At 45.1% G+C, this 21,904-nt stretch overlaps 2 protein-coding genes across 2 annotated transcripts; both read left to right on the plus strand.

Moving 5' to 3' along the window:
* Nucleotides 1-147: 147 nt before the first annotated feature.
* On the plus strand, nt 148-1,448 carry LOC118376762 (lipoyltransferase 1, mitochondrial-like). The gene has a single exon (XM_035763528.2). It carries the CDS (start codon nt 286-288, stop codon nt 1,423-1,425), a length of 1,140 nt encoding a protein of 379 aa, XP_035619421.2. The 5' UTR covers nt 148-285; the 3' UTR covers nt 1,426-1,448.
* A 1,636-nt stretch (nt 1,449-3,084) lies between these two features.
* Nucleotides 3,085-21,190, plus strand: LOC118376759 (eukaryotic translation initiation factor 5B-like). The gene is made up of 22 exons (XM_052499505.1): nt 3,085-3,254; nt 6,586-6,708; nt 6,864-6,930; nt 9,050-9,779; nt 11,307-11,527; nt 11,621-11,870; nt 11,972-12,058; nt 12,196-12,267; nt 12,365-12,663; nt 12,760-12,978; nt 13,603-13,670; nt 13,758-13,899; nt 14,146-14,277; nt 14,910-15,092; nt 15,359-15,520; nt 16,665-16,796; nt 17,378-17,509; nt 17,620-17,696; nt 17,821-17,985; nt 19,307-19,445; nt 19,562-19,723; nt 19,957-21,190. The coding sequence occupies exons 1-22, from the start codon at nt 3,220-3,222 to the stop codon at nt 20,062-20,064; spliced, it is 3,705 nt and encodes a 1,234-aa protein (XP_052355465.1). The 5' UTR covers nt 3,085-3,219; the 3' UTR covers nt 20,065-21,190.
* Nucleotides 21,191-21,904: the final 714 nt, after the last annotated feature.

Here is a 21,904-nt window from a genome sequence, read left to right on the forward strand (position 1 = left end):
ATTAAACCGCTGGGTGGCGCTGTAAAACCAGCATCAAAAATCACTTGAGCAACATGGAGTCGATATCGCTCCAGCACAGCTGGTGGCAGTGTTACAACAAGGGTAAATAAACCGTGCCTTTAAGAAAATAAGAGGAAGAAAAGCGGAAGTATGTGTGTAAAAACGAATTAGATCTGAATACGTATTCACTCTGAGCGTTTCCATTCATGTATTTGGAAAAGTTTCATTCCACAAAAGTGATAAAGTATTTTCAGATGCATAGAAGAAACGACAGATAGAGGCGCGATGATGTTAAGAACATTCTCGAATTTGTGCGCACAATCCCAAGCCTGTTTTCGATCGGCTCGAGCCAAGAGCACATTGTCAGCTGTCATTGACGAGACTGGTAAATCAGGATTTATCCTCAAATCTGTGTCAACAGACATATTTGAAAACTTAGCATTGGAGGACTGGATACACGATCATGTTGACCTCCAAAACCGGAGTATGCTCTTCTTATGGAGTAATGCCCCAGCGGTGGTGATAGGGAGACATCAGAACCCGTGGCAAGAGTGCAACCTTCAGGTCATGAGACAGAAAGGGATACCGCTCGCCAGGCGACGCAGTGGGGGCGGGACTGTATTCCACGATTTAGGAAATGTCAATTTGACTTTCTTCACGTCCAAGAAAAACTATGACCGTCACAGGAATCTCCAAGTCGTGACAAGTGCTCTGAAAGGACTCAGGCCAGACATGGATGTACGTGCAACAGAGAGGTTTGACATCTTGCTGAATGGCCAACACAAGATTTCAGGAACCGCTGCAAAATTGGGAAGGACAGCAGCTTACCATCACTGCACTCTGCTGTGTTCGGCTGACAGGGCACTGCTGTCCTCGGTGCTGAAACCGACCTGCCAGGGTATCAAGAGCAATGCAACGCAAAGCGTGCCATCCCCTGTGAAAAACCTGCTGGATGAGGACCCGACGTTGGACTGTGACACTATCATGGATTCAGTGGCATCCCAGTACAACACAGAGTTTGGTTTCAGCAGCCCTGTAACACTTGTGGACCCAAGTGATGAGCTGTCCTTGCCTGGTATCCAAAGAATGGCCCGTGAACTGTTGGCATGGGAGTGGACATTTGGAAGGACTCCTAAGTTCAGAATCTGTACGACTTTTGAGTTGAAAAATGACACATCTATCTGCAATGCAACTCTAAACATGGGCATCAAGAATGGCATTATAGAATCTTGTGACATTGAGGTTCCCTCTGACTGGCTACCTATGGAGTTGTCTCGAGAGTTCTCCTTACACCTGATAGGTGGGAAATTATGTCCCTACGAGACATCAGTAATCGCAGCAGAATTGCTGAGGACAATCCCACAAAATAAAGAACTTGAAAGAAAGATGTATAATCTGTGCCGAAAAGTTGTCTTCATGATGTGAATAAAGCACTGCTGCATGACATACTGAGTTGTCCAGGGTTTTGTTATTGGGATGGTTTAATCACCAGTTTCTCTGGACCAAGGGAAGGGGTGCTCTCTGTATAGCTGTTCTAGAAAGTTATCTGTAGACCCTGGCTTTATATGCACACAAAGTATTTCCATAGCATTTTGCATAAACATCTAATTACGCTGGTTACCAGTTTAGAATAGCAATAAGGCACCTTGGGGGTTTGTGATATATGGCCAATATACCACGACCAAGGACTGTATCTAGGCACTCAGCATTGCGTTGTGCATAAGAACAGCATTTAGCTGTGGTATATTGGCCATATACCATACCCCCTCTGGCCTTATTTCTTAAATATACCCTTTAGAAAATAGGTTACATCCATTTCCCGAGTCCAATAAATGCTGCCTCTGTAATGGGGGTCACTGTGCTGCTAACAACTTAGCTTCCCCCACATCCTTCAACCAATGATCCTCTGCTTTGAAAAACAAGTGATGAGAGGAAGCCCAGTGGGGGAAGATGGAGCAATATGGATTTTGGCTGACATTCTGCAAATTTTGTCATCGATGAAACATTTCATCCCAATACAGTTTTCTGTTCCCAAAACTAAAATCTATTACGAACAGAGTGGACTAAGTTATTGACTTTACCCTTTGCCAAAGTTGTACAAAATAGCTTTGTTTAGAAGGAGTGTAAGGGCGAAATGCCAATTGATTTATTTCACACGCACACAGTGGGGTTCCCTACCTGAAATATGCAAATACATGCTAGAACGTGCCAATAGGATCTCGCTAGCTCGTGCTTGGCTCTGCCCACCGGTTGCCTGTTCTGCACAGTGCCCTCTATGATTAAGTTGCTCTCATTGGAAATTACATGCTGCTGTCTATCTTGGGTTGATTATAAAACTCTTTGGCCTAGCGTTTAGTGTTGGACCAGTAACTGAAAGGTTATTAGTTTGAATACCTGAACCGACAAGGTGAAACATCTATCGATGTACCCTTGAGCAAGGTACCCTAATTTGCCCCTGGGATTTTATTTTTTTATTTCACCTTTATTTAACCAGCTAGGCAAGTTGAGAACAAGTTCTCATTTACAATTGCGACCTGGCCAAGATAAAGGAAAGCAGTTCGACACATACAACGACACAGAGTTACACATGGAGTAAAACAAACATACAGTCAATAATACAGTAGAAACAAGTCTATATACAATGTGAGCAAATTAGGTGAGAAGGGAGGTAAAGGCAAAAAAGGCAAATGGTGGCAAAGTAAATACAATATAGCAAGTAAAACACTGGAATGGTAGTTTTGCAATGGAAGAATGTGCAAAGTAGAAATAAAAATTTAGGTGGTGCAAAGGAGCAAAATAAAGGAAAACAGTTGGAAAGAGGTAGTTGTTTGGGCTAAATTATAGGTGGGCTATGTACAGGTGCAGCAATCTGTAAGATGCTCTGACAGTTGGTGCTTAAAGCTAGTGAGGGAGATAAGTGTTTCCAGTTTCAGAGATTTTTGTAGTTCGTTCCAGTCATTGGGATGGGATGCCATACTACTGGCTGACCCTGTAAAACAACACCTTTCTTTGCACCTGTCACAATACTAATAATATTAATAATGTGTTACTCCATTATACCTGCGCAGTTTGCGCAGTGAAGATGCACTTCAGTACAGGCAATAGAAAACGCTCTGCAACTGCGCAGGATGTGTGACCAACCCCCATTGGACCAACCATATGTGCTGTATCGGCGAACAACGAGGCTGAACATTGTGGATAAAAATAAAAACAAGGAGAATGGGGAAGAAACAGAAAAAGTCAGGCGATGACAGGTACATGATAGTGTGGCCCGCGTGTCATACGATTTGAGAAAGTTGTGATGTATGCAACAGACGTCTATGACTATAACTGTTAGCTAGCTAACGTTAGACGGACAGGCTGAGCTGGCTAGCATTAGCATGATACCGAAGCCATGAGTTTCATGTGGCGGCAGATTGCCTTGGCTAGGCCTCCCGTCTCGGGCTTATTCATAAGCTAACGTTATCCTCGCGCACTTGTTTTCTACCTTTCATATTGACAATGAATTAACCAATTTATATCTTGTATAAACACACTTGATGCTGAACAACAGAGACATGAAACCTATTATTCTCGCTATTAGCTAGCATATGTTATGCAGCTACATTGGCATCCTACTACCAGCTAGCCAGGATCCATGCAGTCACATAATGAAGTTAATTTCCATTAGCTCGTGAGCTATCTAACTTAGCTAGCTTGCTCGTCCACTAATAGGGAAACGTAGATAACTAGCTATACATGATGCAATTCTAGGAGGACATTGTCAGCGAACTATTGCTGAATCTTTGAGTCACTGACAACACAAGTGAGGACCTCCAGCCTGGCTATGCCCCATGCCTGCAGCATCATCCCTTTTCATTGTGCTGTCAGAAAGGGCCCTCATTCATTGTCCCAACTGTCGCCTCTATGGCTTGAGTATCCATCCAATGGCTGTGACCCCGTGTGAGTAAACATGGTCATTTGCGATTGATACCCCAGTTAGAGATTTGTTGTTGTCCTCGGTTTGGGGGTGCTTCAGAATAAAGCCGTATACTGATCTCAATGGCTAGAATATATATACTATGTCCATTGACAAGTATTAGGCATTACGACCAAAAGTCTAAACCAATGCTGTTGTTCATATATTATGATGCATTCCTGAATAGAGATGTCAATTGACACTGACTCACGTCTCATTACGACATAGCCCTACAACGGATGCTTGTCTGCCAAGTGCACAAATCTACACTCATTACTTGTAATAGGCACTCTTATCCACCCTTTGTAAGTCAAGACCAGGTGTCTGCTTTTGAATGTGGGAATGAGCTTTGACAGATAATAGACAGAGCGACAGTAGGCTAAGTGTCGTGCTGGCATTTAAGTTGATTATTGAGGGATATATATTGACTGACCTGCCGTGATGGTGAGCTCTCACCCCCTGTACTGTATACTGCTGATCTGCAGCCTGCTCCTGTTCCAGTCAACTCTGCTGTGAGGTCAAGATGATACCAGGCCAGGGCTAAAGATGGCGCTGAACAGCAATGGCGGAAGGATATTAAAGCTTGATTAACTATGGTCCTCTGTTCCCCATAACCAACAACTATTATAGGTCTGGTCCAGAAACAACCACTAGCCCCTAACCCTAAAGGCACTTGTATATAAGCAATATTCATAGTAGTTATTACAGGTAAATAAGTGAAAGGAATAACATTGATAGAACAGGATAACTCCATCAACATCCTGTCTATCAGCTGCTTCTTCATGATTTTATTACCCAGAGGCAAGAGTGTCTGCACTGTCCACCCTGTGTGTTTTACCCGGGGTTGGGTCCTGTTCATTCTAACATAGAGGTGCTTTCCACTGCTGATGCAACAGGCATGCAAGGAGGCTAGCCTCACCCTCTGTATAAAGTCTGAGGCTGAGCAGACATAGGGCTTTTAGTCTCAAAGATCCATGTGCTGCTTCAGGTAAGGTTATTGTGGTTGGATTGTGGATGTTTAGTAGTTGAGATGATCATAATGGTCATTACAGGTTAGGGACTGAAGTTGTTTGTCTTTCATGTTTGGTTTTCATCTTCACCAGTCTGACATAAGACTGAAGGTCTAGAATTAGTTATTGCCTTTTTTTGGGGACTGAAGGCGTAACAGTGTCAAGTGTGCAGCTGCCATTCAGGTGGTGGTGTTGTTCTTGTTGGATACACACTTCCCACTGTCAGGGTTGATTTGTGGCCACCAGCAAGTCATTTTAGGACCGCAGTAAAGCCTTCAAATCTGTCAACAGAAAATGTTTTCTGTTGACAGAATTTTTAGTGTCCTGTGACTGACTGGGTCTGTCTTGGTCGGAATGACTGACTGGGTCTGTCTTTTGTCGGAATGACTGACTGGGTCTGTCTTTTGTCGGAATGACTGACTGGGTCTGTCTTTTGTCGGAATGACTGACTGGGTCTGTCTTGGTCGGAATGACTGACTGGGTCTGTCTTGGTCGGAATGACTGACTGGGTCTGTCTTGGTCGGAATGACTGACTGGGTCTGGTCTGTCTTGGTCGGAATGACTGACTGGGTCTGTCTTGGTCGGAATGACTAACTGGGTCTGGTCTGTCTTGGTCGGAATGGCTGACTGGGTCTGTCTTGGTCGGAATGACTGACTGGGTCTGTCTTGGTCGGAATGACTGACTGGGTCTGTCTTTTTGTTGGACTGGATATGAAAATCACATTTGCGTGAAATGTGATAATTGGATCAAGGCTGCAAATATTTGAAATACCACATATTCATTGCTAGTTTGTATCATATTGCTGCTAACACGGAACCCAAACCGGCTACGCGCGTGTGCCATCGTGCATAAATGTATTTTGGCCCCCCACACCAAACGCGATCACGACACAGAGGTTAAAATATCAAAACAAACTCTGAACCAATTATATTAATTTGGGGACAGAAAGCATGAAACATGTATGGCAATTTAGCTAGCAAGCTAGCTTGCACATGCTATCTAATTAGTCCTTTTTAGCTAGCTTGCTGTTGCTAGCTAATTTGTCCTGGGATGTAAACATTCAGTTGGTATTTTACCTGAAATGCACAAGGTTTTCTACTCCGCCAATTAATCCACACATAAAACTGTCAACTGAATCGTTTCTAGTCATCTCTCCTTCTAGGCCTTTTCTTCTCTTGACTTTATAATGCGATCGGCAACTTTCATAAATTAGGTGCATTACCGCCACTGACCTCGTTCGTCTTTCAGTCACCCATGTGGGTATAACCAATGAGGAGATGGCATGTGGGTACCTGCTTCTATTTACCAATGAGGAGATGGGAGAGGCAGGAGTTGCAGCGCGATCTGCGTCACAAATAGAATTTATATTTTATCCCATGGCAACGCAGACGCTCGTTTGCGCAATAATTGAATAACATAGATTTCTACATTTATTTTGCATGCTCGCTCACGCGACGAGAGCGGTGTAGTCAGCCTGTAAGCCTGCAGTTTTTGTAACATAGCATATGGCAGAAATCTGCATGGAGACAGAAGCATGTGGTTCCCAGCTATGCTTGGTAATGCTGTCTTTTACCATGTGTAATGTGCATCATGTGATTTGCATGACTTTGTTTCAGTGCCAAAGACGGTGGCATCGACCTTGACGCCCTAGCAGCAGAAATCGAAGGAGCGGGAGCCTCCAAGGAGCAAGGTAAAGGAAAGGCCAAGAAGAAGAAAGACAAAAAGAAAGACGATTTTGAGTAAGTCTTTATTTCTCTCTCTTCGACAGTAATGAACGCTCCATTTTAAAATAACTAAGGAAGTAAGAACCAACTGTTGGAGGGAAATATTTCTACACCTGCCTTGGACTTTGCAGCCTACTGTGTATTGATCATAATGATTTGATCTTTAACAGTGAAGACGACATCCTGAAGGAGCTGGAGGAACTGTCTCTTGAAACCACAGGAGCTAAAGGCAGCAAGGTGAAGTGTAGCCATATGCTAATCTTCAAATGTAATGACCCTATACCAGGCTATAGCCCAATGCTAATCTTCATATGTAATGACCTTATACCAGGCTATAGCCCAATACTAATCTGCATATGTAATGACCTTATACCAGGCCCAATGCTAATCTGCATATGTAATGACCTTATACCAGGTTATAATAGGGTTTCCGTTTGCCAGTAATAGCCGGCTTAAAAAAAAACATGAGAAAAGCTGATAATGCATTTTAGCCCATTGGCGGAAATACCAATTGATGTAAATATATTTGACCGTTCATGCTTATTCTTTCTATGGGTTAATTAGCATAATTTAGTGTAATTAAATTGCCGCTTGTGTATATTCGTTATGTATCTTCTTAATCACATGTGCACAGCATACAGATACTGTGCCTTAAACCGGGAAAATCTGTCAGATAGAGCTTTTATAAGCCCAATCATTGCACAACAATTGTAAATGCATTCGTGGGTTGAAAACATTTTTGTGGCCACGATTAAAAATACATTTTTTTTTATTTCTCTACTGGTAATTGATGCGTGCTTCCCATTCGTCATTCAAATGTGCAGGAAACGGAAGGCAGGCTTCATCAGGCTTCACACATCCCTTTGCATTGAGCTGGAGGCAGTAAGCCTCTTGAAAACGTATAGCTACTTAATTGTTTCAACCCTCAACGTTTTACGACATATTATGGGGCGTGTTTTACCTTGCTTCAAAGTCGACAAGGCAGAATCCCACCATATACGTGGAGGCAAATATTTTATACAGACTTCCATATGCCATTCATTGAAACCAGTAGACTATTTCTCTTATTTTCTATTGGTTATCAACTGTCTTTCATTGTCTGGTAGCCAAATGCACATTCCCGCCTACTGCCTTGTGTACATTGCTGACTTAATAATCTTAAAAAATAATATTTTATAAACATTTAAACTAAATGTTCTGATCTGTTGCGCCCGACTCGTTGCTTTTTAAAGTATGTTTTATCAATCCAAGGCATATTGGTTGTATGAATTTGGGATCTATCGTCCTACAACTGTCCCAGAGTCTGTTTGGGCTCTTTCCATCTCAACAAACTGACCAATAGAATAGGTCAAGTTTTCTACTATGGAGGATAGTAGATTGACAGGCTCATGCACAGTGATAAGGTTCGGGGATGCTATGGTTTCCCTAAGTAAATTTAAAATGCTTACCCTAATTAGCCTACTCCTGTCTATACAGAAAGAAACAAGGAAAGGCAGCACACGTGGCAAATGCCAAATAGATTATTGTTGAGTTATAACTGTCAATGAAGGCTTATCGGAATATTTCCAAATTCAATCATGAGAAAACATAGTTTGGAAAGATGCATGGCTATTGCTGTAAAGAGAAGACAATGAAAAGACTCAATTGAGCGAACAACAGTAGGCCTAATACTTATTTTCCCCCATAATTTGAAAATAAATTCATTAAAATTCCTACAATGTGAATTTCTGGATTTTTTTTCTCATTTTGTCTGTCATAGTTGAAGTGTACCTATGATGAAAATTACAGGCCTCTCTCATCTTTTTAAGTGGGAGAACTTGCACAATTGGTGGCTGACTAAATACTTTTTTGCCCCACTGTAAGTCTGCTAATGCGATGATTCATGGAATGCTTTATTATAAAGGTGCATTTTTCCTGGGACAAATAGCTTCCCCAAACTTGAAACTTGCTTCCTATATTTGCTGTTCGTCACACGTCTTGTTGGCTGAGGAAAACTTCATGTGGACAGATATTCTAACATCTTCAATGTGCGCGGTAAGAAGGACACAGGTCACCGCATCCTTGACTTGCATGTTCTGTTAAAATTAATTACTATAATCTAAATGTGATGACTGTTATTCTGGGCACGTGGGTGGACGCCTAGTCAGGGTATGCACCCAATGCATAGTCCTATGGGTCCAGTCATGTCTGGCGCCACAGTTTCTAACCGGAAACCCTGGGCTAATAGCCCAATGCTAATCTGCTTATGTAATGACCCTATACCAGGCTATAGCCCAATGCTAATCTGCTTATGTAATGACCCTGTCTGGCAAAGCACATGCTTCTATGGAGTACTCATCACCTCCGCAATCCACAGAAACCAGACGCCACAGACGAGCCGGAGAGTGCTGCCGAGCCCCCGCCGCCCACCAAAGCGGAGAAGAAGAAGACACGGAAGGGCAAGCGAGCCGGCCTGGAGGATGACGACAGGGACGACGAAGGGGTTTCGGGTACGGGTGACGTGGAAGACGAAGACAAGCAGAAGGACAAGAAGACTTCTACTTCCCCGGCTGCTGCTGCTGGCTCAGACTCGGAGGACGACACCTCACGGACCCGGAGGAAACCCAAGGCAGGGAAGAAGGGAGGCCGCAAGGAGGCCTCGGACGAGGAAGAGGAGGATGACGATGGAGGTGCGAGGAAAGGAGAGGGGGGAGGGGAGGATGATTCAGATGATGACGACTCAGTGGACGCATCGCAGGCTGGAAAGAAAGGCAAGAAGAAGAAGGGCAAAGCCAAGGCAGACAGTGAAGAAGAGGAAGAGGAGGAGGGAACCTTCAAGATGAAGACGGCAGCTCAGAAGAAGGCAGAGAAGAAGGAGAGAGACCGCAAGAAGAAAGAGGAGGACAGGGCTAAGCTGAAGAAGCAGAAGGAGAAGGAGGAGGAGAAAGAGGGGAGTATTGAGGTTGCAGCAGTGCCTAAGAAAGAGAAAGAGGTAGTGAATAAGAGTGAGCCAGCGGTGGCCCCATCAGCAGCCCCAACCCCAGCAGCAGAGACTGAGGCAGCAGCAGAGATTGAAGATCAGGAAGGGGCTGATCCTCAAGGAGAGGGTGAGATTTACAATTGGTTTATATTGTATCCATTCCACAGCCTAAACGGCAACACTTTACAATGAGTTGCCCATATGCCATGTAGGAACTACTTTCGTTTTAAGAATGTGTAAATGCTTATCTGTACCCATTAGCTGCCGATGAGGTGCTTGAAGCAATTAATGGTAAGAGAAGGAAAATAACAGATTTCTGCTTCACGGTAGCTTGTTACATGCCTTACTTTTGCTGGACCCCAGGACGAGCAGCTAATGGGGATCCATAATACATACTAATACACGTGTTGTTAACTTCTTGGCGCACCCATCCCGTTAGCGGGATCATTTTCGTCAACATCTGCTGAATTGCAGAGCACCAAATTCAAATTAAATTACTAAAAATATTAAATTTTCATGAAATCACAAGTGCAATATAGCAAAACACAGCGTAGCTTGTTGTTAATCCACCTGGTTTGTCAGATTTCAAAAAAGCTTTACAGCGAAAGCAAACCAAGCGTTTATGTGAGAAAATCGGTCTCAGCAGACAAAACATTACAAACATCTAGCAGCAAAGTAGATTGGTCACGAAAGTCAGAAAAGCAATAAAAATGAATCGCTTACCTTTGATGATATTCGGATGTTTGCACTCCCAGAGACTCCCAGTTACACAATAAATGTTCCTTTTGTTCGATAAAGATTATTTTTATATCCAAAAACCTCCATTTGGTTGGCGCGTTTTGTTCAGAAATCCACAGGCTCGTGCAGGTCATGACGGGCAGACGAAAATTCCAAATAGTATCCGTAAAGTTCGTAGAAACATGTCAAATGTTTTTTTATAATCAATCCTCAGGTTGTTTTTACAATAAATAATTGATAATATTTGAACCTGGCCGTAGCTTTTTCAATAGGAGAGAGCGAGAGAAAATGTCTGCTCCAAGCTGTTGCGGATGCAAAACTCTGCTGGCATCCAGCCATCCACTGACGCGATGTGATCGTTCTCACTCATTTTTCAGAATAAAAGGCTGAAACTATGTCTAAAGACTGTTCAAACCATGTGGAAACCATAGGGAAATGAATCTGGTTGATATCCCTTTAAATGGAGGAAAGGCATGCAATGGAACAGGGAGCTTTCAAAATAAGAGGCACTTCCTGGTTGGATTTTCCTCAGGTTTTCACCTGCAATATCAGTTCTGTTATACTCGCAGACAATATTTTGACAGTTTTGGAAACTTTAGAGTGTTTTCTATCTAAATCCGACAATTATATGCATATTCTAGCTTCTGGGCCTGAGAAATAGGCAGTTTCATTTGGGTACGTTTTTCATCCAAACATCAAAATACTGCCCCCTACACTCAACAGGTTAATGTGTAGTTGCATGCAGTTACAATAGTAGAAGTCTACTCATCTTAATTCTGTACCCATTAGCTGCCGATGTGGTGGTGGAAACAATGAATGAACCCAATGGTAATGTTTTCAAAGTAGTTAAGTGGCGTTACTGTGTAGTTACATGCAATATGACTGATTTCTGTCTGGGGTATTTTTGTTACTTCAGAAGAGGAAGAGGTAGACAAGAAGGGCAAGAAAGACAAGAAGAAGAAGAAGGGGGACAAGGAGAAAGAGAAAGAGGAGAAGAAGAAGGGACCCAGCAAGGCCACAGTGAAAGCCATGCAGGAGGCTCTGGCTCACATGAAGGAGGAAGAGGAGCGCGCCAAGAAGGAGGAAGAGGAGAACCTGCGTCGCCTGGAAGAGCAGGAGGCTCAGAGACTGGAGCAGGTTAAGCACACACACACACACACACACACACACACTGTATACACACACACACTGACTTCTTACCAACTGACCTCTTCAATGTAACACCTACAGGAGCGTCTGGAACAGGAGCGCAAGGAGAAGAAGAAACAGAAGGAGAAAGAGAGGAAGGAGAGGCTGAAGAAGGAGGGCAAACTGCTGACCAAAGCCCAGAAAGAGGCCCGGGCCAGGGCAGAGGCCACACTTGAACTCCTGAAGGCCCAGGGTATTGAAGTGCCATCCAAAGACGACTCGGTGCCAAAGAAGAAGCCAGTGTACGGAGACAAGAGGAAAAAGAAGCCCCAACAAGCACAGACCCCTGAAGGTAACAGCCTCTTCCAATCCACATCAAATACATGTCCAACTGCAAAGTCATCTATCTATTTGTTTGTGCCTCGTCCCTCATTCCTCCTCTTCCCCGGTCAGAGATCTCAGAGGTCATGTCACCCACGTCGGAGACGGCAGAGCCAATCATCTCACCGATGGCAGTGGAAACTCCCGAAGTACCAGCAGGTAAAATGGACCACAGATCTTGGAGACGGAGCCTGCCTTAATGTCCTCTGCTTGTTGTCCAGATCTGGGTGTAACGCCAGACAACTTTCATTGCCTCAGTCACATTTGGTGTCATGTCTTCCTGTCCCTCCCCCCAGAGGTAGAGCAGAAAGCTGAGTCTGCAGTTGATGACTGGGAGGCTATTGCTGAGACCATCGATCAGGACAAAGGTAAGACAGGACAGACTTTAGGTTTTTAGCAATATGGCAATATCTCCCAAAGGCTTGGTGGCTTACACCTCACATAACGTCTCTTCTTCCTCTACAGAGCTGAAGACGGTCCACATTGAGGTGAAGCCAGAGACGCCAAAGCAGCCCCAACAGAAACCCTTGTCTCAGCCGGAGGAAGAGGACGACGACGAGGAAGAGGATGAGGAGGAAGAGGATGACGAAGAGGAGGAGAGTGAGGAGGAAGTGAAGGAGAGTCGGCCTCACACAACGCAGCAGGCCCCAGACACTAAGAGGAAGGGAGGGAAGGAGAGCTCAGAGTCCAGTAGTGACAGCGACTCCGATGACGATCGCACTAAAGAGGAGCGGATCTACGACAAGGCCAAGAAGCGTATTGAGGTAGTCTCACACATTTACTCACAAACACACATCCTATCAACATTGTTAAACGGTAGGGAAGTGTAATGTTGTTCCCTCGGTGCTCCTCCTGTGTAGAAACGGCGAGCAGAGAACATAAAGAATATAAACCTGGACAAGCTCCGCTCCCCCGTCGTCTGTGTACTGGGCCACGTAGACACAGGTAAGACCAAGATCCTGGACAAGCTGAGGCATACACACGTACAGGACGGAGAGGCAGGAGGGATCACCCAACAGATCGGAGCCACTAACGTACCGCTGGAGGCCATCGTAGAGCAGACCAAGATGGTGAAGAACGTGAGTACTGCTGCTCCTCTCCCTTCAGCTCAGACCCAGTCATACACTGAACAGTGACCGTACACTGAGTGTACAAAACATTAGGAACACCTTCCTAATATTGAGTTGTACCTCCTTTTGCCCTCAGAACAGTCTCAATTTGTCGTGGCATGGACTCTACAGTGTCAAAAGCGTTCCACAGGAATGCTGGCCAATGTTGACTCCTATGCTTCACAGTTGTCAAGTTGGCTGTATGGCCATTGGGTGGGGGACCATTCTTGATACACACAGGAAACTGTTGAATGTGAAAAACCCTGCAGCGTTGCAGTTCTTGACACACTCAAACCGGTGCGCCTGACACCTACTACCATACCCTGTTCAAAGGCAATTCAATGTTTTGTCTTGTCCATTCAAAAAAATCCTTCTTTAACCTGTTTCCTCCGCTTCATCTACACTGATTGAATTGGATTTAACAAGTGACATCAATAAGAGATCATAGCTGTCACCTGGATTCACCTGGTCAGTTTGTCATGGAAAGAGCAGGAGTTCCTAATATTTTGTACACTCAGTGTATGTATGGCATTGGATTTGAATAGATAGTTGGTGTCTAATGGCTCTTTAATCATTTAATTGTTTCCTCTTCAGTTCAACAACGAGGCCATTAAAATCCCAGGAATGCTGATCATCGACACCCCAGGCCACGAGTCTTTCAGGTAAACCCTCATTCAGAAAAATGTGTGTCCACTGCCCTAAATGTGTTTGTCCTGACTGCATCTCGCTCCGTCTGTCTGTGTGTCCAGTAACCTGAGGAACCGGGGCAGCTCTCTGTGTGACATAGCCATCCTGGTGGTGGACATCATGCACGGCCTAGAGCCTCAGACCCTGGAGTCCATCAACCTGCTCAAGGAGAAGAAGTGTCCCTTCATTGTAGCACTTAACAAGGTCAGTCTGTCTGGTCAGACATGCTCATAGCTTACCTCTGGGATGGATAGATGGACAGATGTCTAGTAGAGGACTTGCATGTATTAAAGGCACTCAATGGCCCACAATTCACTGGGAATAAAGCTACCAGGATACAATAGCTTGCGGAAGTCTTTCTTTTTCTTTCACAAATAGTTAGTTGGTTGCCCATCCATGTGACCTGTATTTTTGTCCCTTCTATTCGTTCCATTTCTATGTCTACTCCAGATTGACCGTCTGTACGACTGGAAGAAGAGTCCGGACACAGACGTGGTGGCCACACTGAAGAAGCAGAAGAAGAACACCAAGGATGAGTTTGACGAGAGGGCCAAAGCTGTCATCGTGGAGTTCGCCCAGCAGGTCACTAACTATATGAACAACGGAGGGGGAAAGAGTTTTGTAGTTGACAGCACTATTCACTATTGCGATGCACCTATTGTGTGAACCCTGAGTGACCCCGCACCTTAGAGACTGCTGACTTATGTACATAGATATGGAACACTAGTCACTTTAATGATGTTTACCTACTGTTTTACACACTTCATATGTATATACTGTATTCTAGGCAAGATTCATCCTATATCACTACTGCTGTACACACCTTTTCTGTTGATATACTGTCTATACACACTATTATATGTGTATATATATTACATTTACATTTAAGTCATTTAGCAGACGCTCTTATCCAGATATATATTTATATTCTGGTCTCGGACATTGCTCGTTCTGATATTTCTACATTTCATTCGTATGTTGTTATTGTGTTAGACATTACTTCACTGGTAGAGCTAGAAACATAAGCATTTAACATCTACAAATCTGCGTATGCGACCAATGAACTGTAGCTCAGTTGGTAGAGCATGGCGCTTGTAACGCCAGGGTAGTGGGTTCGATTCCCGGGACCACCCATACGTAGAATGTATGCAGTCGCTTTGGATAAAAGCGTCTGCTAAATGGCATATATTATTATTATTATTATATTCGTACAGGGTCTGAACGCAGCCCTCTTCCATGAGAACAAGGACCCGAGGACCTTTGTGTCTCTGGTGCCCACCTCGGCCCACTCCGGGGATGGCATGGGCAACCTGATCGCTCTGCTGGTGGAGCTCACCCAGACCATGCTGGCACGACGCCTGGCACACTGCGACGAGCTCAGGGCTCAGGTCATGGAGGTGAGGGACAATTACTACATTACTGTCACAGTTTATGGGGACGAGGAAGAATGATCCTCCCTGTTGTTGTCACGGTTAGATTGCTGTTATTTTAGGGTAGTTTCCGTTACACCAGTCGCATTACCGTTACGTCAGTAACCCTAACCCTACTGTTGCGTCATTACCGTTACATTGGTGTCATTGCCGTTACATTGGTGTCATTACCATTGCGTCATCTAACACTTAATGTTGTATTAAACTCAACATGTGTCCCTGTCCATCGTCAGGTGAAAGCCCTGCCTGGTATGGGCACCACTATAGACGTGATCCTGATCAACGGGGTTCTCCGGGAGGGCATGACCGTCATCGTACCGGGGGTGGAGGGACCCATCGTCACCCAGATCAGGGGGCTGCTGCTGCCTCCACCCATGAAGGAGCTCAGGGTCAAGGTATGGAGGAAATGTTTATGTTTATTTTAAAGAGCAGTTGTAGGAGCAGCAGACAGTTCTAACCTGATTTCAACAGGAATGTCATGCTGTCCATGACTTGGCTAGTGGTTAATCCTAACTTCCACGTCTCATTTTCACTAAATAATTCACTGATGTCAATGGCAGACTAATCGATAATTTGACGGTGGAAGTTAGAATTAGCAGCAGGTAGTCTAGCGGTTAGAGCATTGGGCCAGTAACCGGAAAGTCGCTGGTTGGAATACCCGAACCGACAACGTGTAAAATCTGTCTGTGCCTTTGAGCAAGGGGCACCGTGCTACTATGGCTGACCCTGTAAAACAACAAATTTCACTGCACCTATAGGCCCCATAATGATGATCTGTGTCTAGTATTAATTAATAATCTGACCCCCTGTCCTCTTTAGAACCAGTAGGTAGTATTAATGAATGATCTGACCCCCTGTCCTCTTTAGAACCAGTAGGTAGTATTAATGAATGAACTGACCCCCTGTCCTCTTTAGAACCAGTAGGTAGTATTAATGAATGATCTGACCCCCTGTCCTCTTTAGAACCAGTAGGTAGTATTAATGAATGATCTGACCCCCTGTCCTCTTTAGAACCAGTAGGTAGTATTAATGAATGATCTGACCCCCTGTCCTCTTTAGAACCAGTAGGTAGTATTAATGAATGAACTGACCCCCTGTCCTCTTTAGAACCAGTAGGTAGTATTAATGAATGATCTGACCCCCTGTCCTCTTTAGAACCAGCAGGTAGTATTAATGAATGATCTGACCCCCTGTCCTCTTTAGAACCAGTAGGTAGTATTAATGAATGATCTGACCCCCTGTCCTCTTTAGAACCAGTAGGTAGTATTAATGAATGATCTGACCCCCTGTCCTCTTTAGAACCAGTCGGTGGTATTAATGAATGATCTGACCCCCTGTCCTCTTTAGAACCAGTAGGTGGTATTAATGAATTATCTGACCCCCTGTCCTCTTTAGAACCAGTAGGTAGTATTAATGAATGATCTGACCCCCTGTCCTCTTTAGAACCAGTAGGTGGTATTAATGAATTATCTGACCCCCTGTCCTCTTTAGAACCAGTAGGTAGTATTAATGAATGATCTGACCCCCTGTCCTCTTTAGAACCAGTATGAGAAGCATAAGGAGGTGTGTACGGCCCAGGGAGTGAAGATCCTGGGGAAAGACCTGGAAAAGACCCTGGCAGGGCTCCCCCTGCTGGTGGCCCACAAGGAAGATGAGGTGGCAGTGCTCAGGGTGAGACTGGCACATTTAAGCAATAAGGCCAGAGTGGGTGTGGTATATGGCCAATGTACCACGGCTAAGGGCTGTTCTTAAGCAAGATGCAACGCAGAGTGCCTGGATACAGCCTTAGCTGTGGCATATTGGCAATATACCAGAAACCCTATAGGTGCCTCATTGCTATTATAAACTGGTTACCAACGTAATTAGAGCAGTAAAAAATAAATGTTTTGTCATACCCTGGGTATATGGTCTGATATACCACAGCTTTTGGCCAATCAGCTTTCAGAGCTCGAACCACCCAGTTTGTAATGTACTGTGTATCAGAGGTTCTTAAAAATGTTCAGCTCAAGACCCAAATGAGAAATTGACCCTGTGACCCAAATCGTCCTTGAAGAAACCCTGCTGTGTATGATAACAGGGCTGTGTCTCAATAGTGTTAGACTGGATACCTCTGCCACCTACGGCTACATGTCAATAGTTATAAATGGCTTCCTCTCCTTGTCTTTTTTTCCATCTCTGAGTTAGTTACTAGTACACACACACACACACACACACAGTGTATTGAGATCCTCTGCGTTATGATCCCCCTGCAGGATGAGCTGGTGCGGGAGCTGAAACAGACTCTGAACTCCATCAAGCTGGAGGAGAAGGGTGTGTATGTCCAGGCCTCCACTCTCGGATCCCTGGAAGCCTTGCTCGAGTTCCTACGAGTGTCCAAAGTGCCTGTGAGTATCACCCACATATATACACACACACACACACACACCGTATCAAACTACAATATAGTATTGAGATACTGTGCTGTAATGTTCATGTTTTCCGTCTCCTCCAACAGTACGCTGGCATCAACATCGGTCCAGTCCACAAGAAAGACGTGATGAAAGCTTCCACTATGCTGGAGCATGACCCACAGTGTGTGACCTCTTCTGTCTTCTCTCCTTTCTATACCCTGTCATGCATTTGTTTGATTGATTACTGTCTCATTAACCCTATCTGCGTAAACTGGACAATAAAAATCCATGCTGTCCTGTTCTAGGTATGCAACGATCCTGGCGTTTGATGTGAAGGTAGAGAGGGACTCTCAGGAGATGGCTGATAGTCTGGGGGTCAGGGTGTTCAGCGCTGAGATCATCTACCACCTGTTTGATGCCTTCACCAAGTACAGAGAGGACTACAAGAAGGCCAAGCAGGACGAGTTCAAGTAAGTGAACACACACACACTACATGATACCAACCATAACTTTGTTTTGATGTCATAGGCCATAGCACAAGTGATCCACACTCAGCCCATTGGAAGGCTACACTTGTCCTGCCTAGGTTAGGTTTCCAAACAGGACAGTAGGTGTGTGGTATGCCTAGGCTAGGGTATGCCTGGTTCAGGTTTCCAGACAGGACAGTAGGTGTGTGGTATGCCTAGGCTAGGGTATGCCTGGTTCAGGTTTCCAGACAGGACAGTAGGTGTGTGGTATGCCTAGGCTAGGGTATGCCTGGTTCAGGTTTCCAGACAGGACAGTAGGTGTGTGGTATGCCTAGGCTAGGGTATGCCTGGTTCAGGTTTCCAGACAGGACAGTAGGTGTGTGGTATGCCTAGGCTAGGGTATGCCTGGTTCAGGTTTCCAGACAGGACAGTAGGTGTGTGGTATGCCTAGGCTAGGGTATGCCTGGTTCAGGTTTCCAGACAGGACAGTAGGTGTGTGGTATGCCTAGGCTAGGGTATGCCTGGTTCAGGTTTCCAGACAGGACAGTAGGTGTGTGGTATGCCTAGGCTAGGGTATGCCTGGTTCAGGTTTCCAGACAGGACAGTAGGTGTGGGGTGTGCCTGGGCTAGGTTTCCAGACAAGACAGTAGGTGTGGGATATGCCTGGGCTAGGTTTCCAGACAGGGCGGTAAGTGTGGGATATGCCTGGGCTAGGTTTCCAGACAGGGCGGTAGGTGTGGGATATGCCTGGTTCAGGTTTCCAGACAGGACAGTAGGTGTGGGGTATGCCTGGGCTAGGTTTCCAGACAGGGCGGTAGGTGTGGGATATGCCTGGGCTAGGTTTCCAGACAGGGCGGTAGGTGTGGGATATGCCTGGTTCAGGTTTCCAGACAGGACAGTAGGTGTGGGGTATGCCTGGTTCAGGTTTCCAGACAGGACAGTAGGTGTGGGATATGCGTGGTTCAGGTTTCCAGACAGGACAGTAGGTGTGGGGTGTGCCTGGGCTAGGTTTCCAGACAGGACAGTAGGTGTGGGATATGCCTGGTTCAGGTTTCCAGACAAGACAGTTAGCGTGGGGTATGCCTGGGCTAGGTTTCTAGACAGGACAGTAGGTGTGGGATATGCCTGGGCTAGGTTTCTAGACAGGACAGTAGGTGTGGGATATGTCTGGGCTAGGTTTCTAGACAGGACAGTAGGCGTGGGGTATGCCTGGGCTAGGTTTCTAGATAGGACAGAAGGTGTGGGGTATGCCTGGGCTAGGTTTCCAGACAGGACAGTAGGTTTGTGGTGTAGTAACAGTTGTTTTCTTTGTCATTCTCCACAGACACATTGCTGTGTTCCCCACTAAGCTGAAGATCCTGCCTCAGTTCATCTTCAACTCTAGAGACCCCATAGTCATGGGAGTCAACGTGGAGGCTGGGGTCCTCAGACAGGGAACCCCACTCTGTGTGCCCAGCAAGGGGGTGAGTGTGTGTGTGTATATGTAGAGTGCAGTATGTGTTTGTGGGACGTGTTTCTATCTTAGTAGGACGTAGGAACAGGTGTAATAATATTATCTGACTGACTTCCTCCCTGTCAGTTTGTGGACATTGGCATCGTGACCAGCATTGAGATCAACCACAAGATGGTGGACAGTGCCAAGAAGGGCCAGGAGATCTGTATAAAGATCGAACCGATCCCCGGAGAGGCACCCAAGATGTTCGGCCGACACTTTGAGGCCACCGACATCCTCGTCAGCAAGGTACAGTCACAGAGAGGAGAAAGGCAACACTTTTCTTTTCAATGTTCAAATTACCGTGTGGTGGTTTTCAGGTCAACACAGTGTATCAGATGTTGTAAGTACTGACTCTTACATTGTACTGACAGCAGGTACCCAAACTCTAACAACACTGGGTTCTGTACTAGAAATAGTGGACCATAATGAGAATGGGGAGACTTCGGAGTTCTGAATGTGGTCTTTTGTTTGTTCTCCAGATCACCAGAGCGTCCATCGATGCCCTGAAGAACTGGTTCAGAGACGAGATGGGCAAATCTGACTGGCAGCTCATCATGGAGCTCAAGAAGACTTTTGAAATCATCTGAACGGAAGAACGGGCACACACCTTCATGTCTTCAGGCGGCCGCAGCACACCTACACACAAACACACACACCACTGATCATGTGACACTTGATCAAAGACACACACACACACACACTTGTTCATCACACCCACGTATGCATACACCCATAAATGGTGGGAGCAGTGCAGTGTCCCACTTTCCCCCTCTCCCCCATCCCCTCCCCCCTGGTGGGTGGGGGAGTGTATTTTTAGAGGGGAAACAGTGTTTTTCTGTGAGAAACCAAACTATTTCCCGCTGTTGTTAACAGTGACAGTTTAGACAGCATCAACACACACTATTCCAACGTGCCTGTTGTTTGGAATCATCTTGAGTTTTGTTTTTCATTTTGCCGTTCTCTCTCTCACCCTCCACATCCGTCTGCTGCTGGAGTCCTGCCCTCTGTAATCACTCTGGTGTTCAGGCTGGGGTGAGACTGGAGAGGGGGCGAGTGGGAGTGAAGAAAGCTGGGTCAGGCGTCACAGGAACCACAGATCTACAGAATTCAGCAAACTGGGTTTGACAAGTTTCCGTGGGTGCCATGTTGGCACCGGAAGTCGCAAGGAGAATGACATTCCACCGGGAATGCAAATGAGAACCTTATTGTTATGACACGTTGGTTGCCAACATGGAGGCTAGTTTGCTGAACTCTTTATATCTATCACGGATCAAGGGGAGCTGTGCGCCAAAGGTCTGAATTAGAAGAGGGGAGAGGGGAGGCATTCTTACCAGAAGTTTTAGATGTCTGAATAATACGACCTTGTCAGTGTTTTCTCTTTTTGAATGCAGTTATTTTATGGTCCTTTTAAAAAGCTCCTCCCTCTCTGACATCACCACCACCCATCACCAGCCCCCCCTGTCAGCGCAGTATGACTGGTGCCTACGGACCTTTTTTTTAACATGAATGAACTAGGTGACAAAATAGGCGGTCCCTCTCCTCTCTACTTGAGTTCAAAATGTAAAAGATAATAAAAAATCTTCATCAATAAAGACATATTTATAGAAGTCACAAACTCTGCCCCCTCTCCCTTGTTGTATATTTTGGATAATGGTATGAATGGAATATGCATTGAATTAAATTCTATGAAAAATAAATATGAAGTGCTACTTCCCCTGGTTTCATATGCTGTTATTAGTGAGGTCGAGTTCCCCTGGTTTCATATGCTGTTATTAGTGAGGTCGAGTTCCCCTGGTTTCATATGCTGTTATTAGTGAGGTCGAGTTCCCCTGGTTTCATATGCTGTTATTAGTGAGGTCGAGTTCCCCTGGTTTCATATGCTGTTATTAGTGAGGTCGAGTTCCCCTGGTTTCATATGCTGTTATTAGTGAGGTCGAGTTCCCCTGGTTTCATATGCTGTTATTAGTGAGGTCGAGTTCCCTGGTTTCATATGCTGTTATTAGTGAGGTCGAGTTCCCTGGTTTCATATGCTGTTATTAGTGAGGTCGAGTTCCCTTGGTTTCATATGCTGTTATTAGTGAGGTCGAGTTCCCCTGGTTTCATATGCTGTTATTAGTGAGGTCGAGTTCCCCTGGTTTCATATGCTGTTATTAGTGAGGTCGAGTTCCCTTGGTTTCATATGCTGTTATTAGTGAGGTCGAGTTCCCCTGGTTTCATATGCTGTTATTAGTGAGGTCGAGTTCCCCTGGTTTCATATGCTGTTATTAGTGAGGTCGAGTTCCCCTGGTTTTATATGCTGTTATTAGTGAGGTCGAGTTCCCCTGGTTTCATATGCTGTTATTAGTGAGGTCGAGTTCCCTTGGTTTCATATGCTGTTATTAGTGAGGTCGAGTTCCCCTGGTTTCATATGCTGTTATTAGTGAGGTC

The sequence above is a fragment of the Oncorhynchus keta genome, chromosome 37 (genome assembly GCF_023373465.1).
Source record: "Oncorhynchus keta strain PuntledgeMale-10-30-2019 chromosome 37, Oket_V2, whole genome shotgun sequence".
NCBI classification, from domain to species: domain Eukaryota; kingdom Metazoa; phylum Chordata; class Actinopteri; order Salmoniformes; family Salmonidae; genus Oncorhynchus; species Oncorhynchus keta.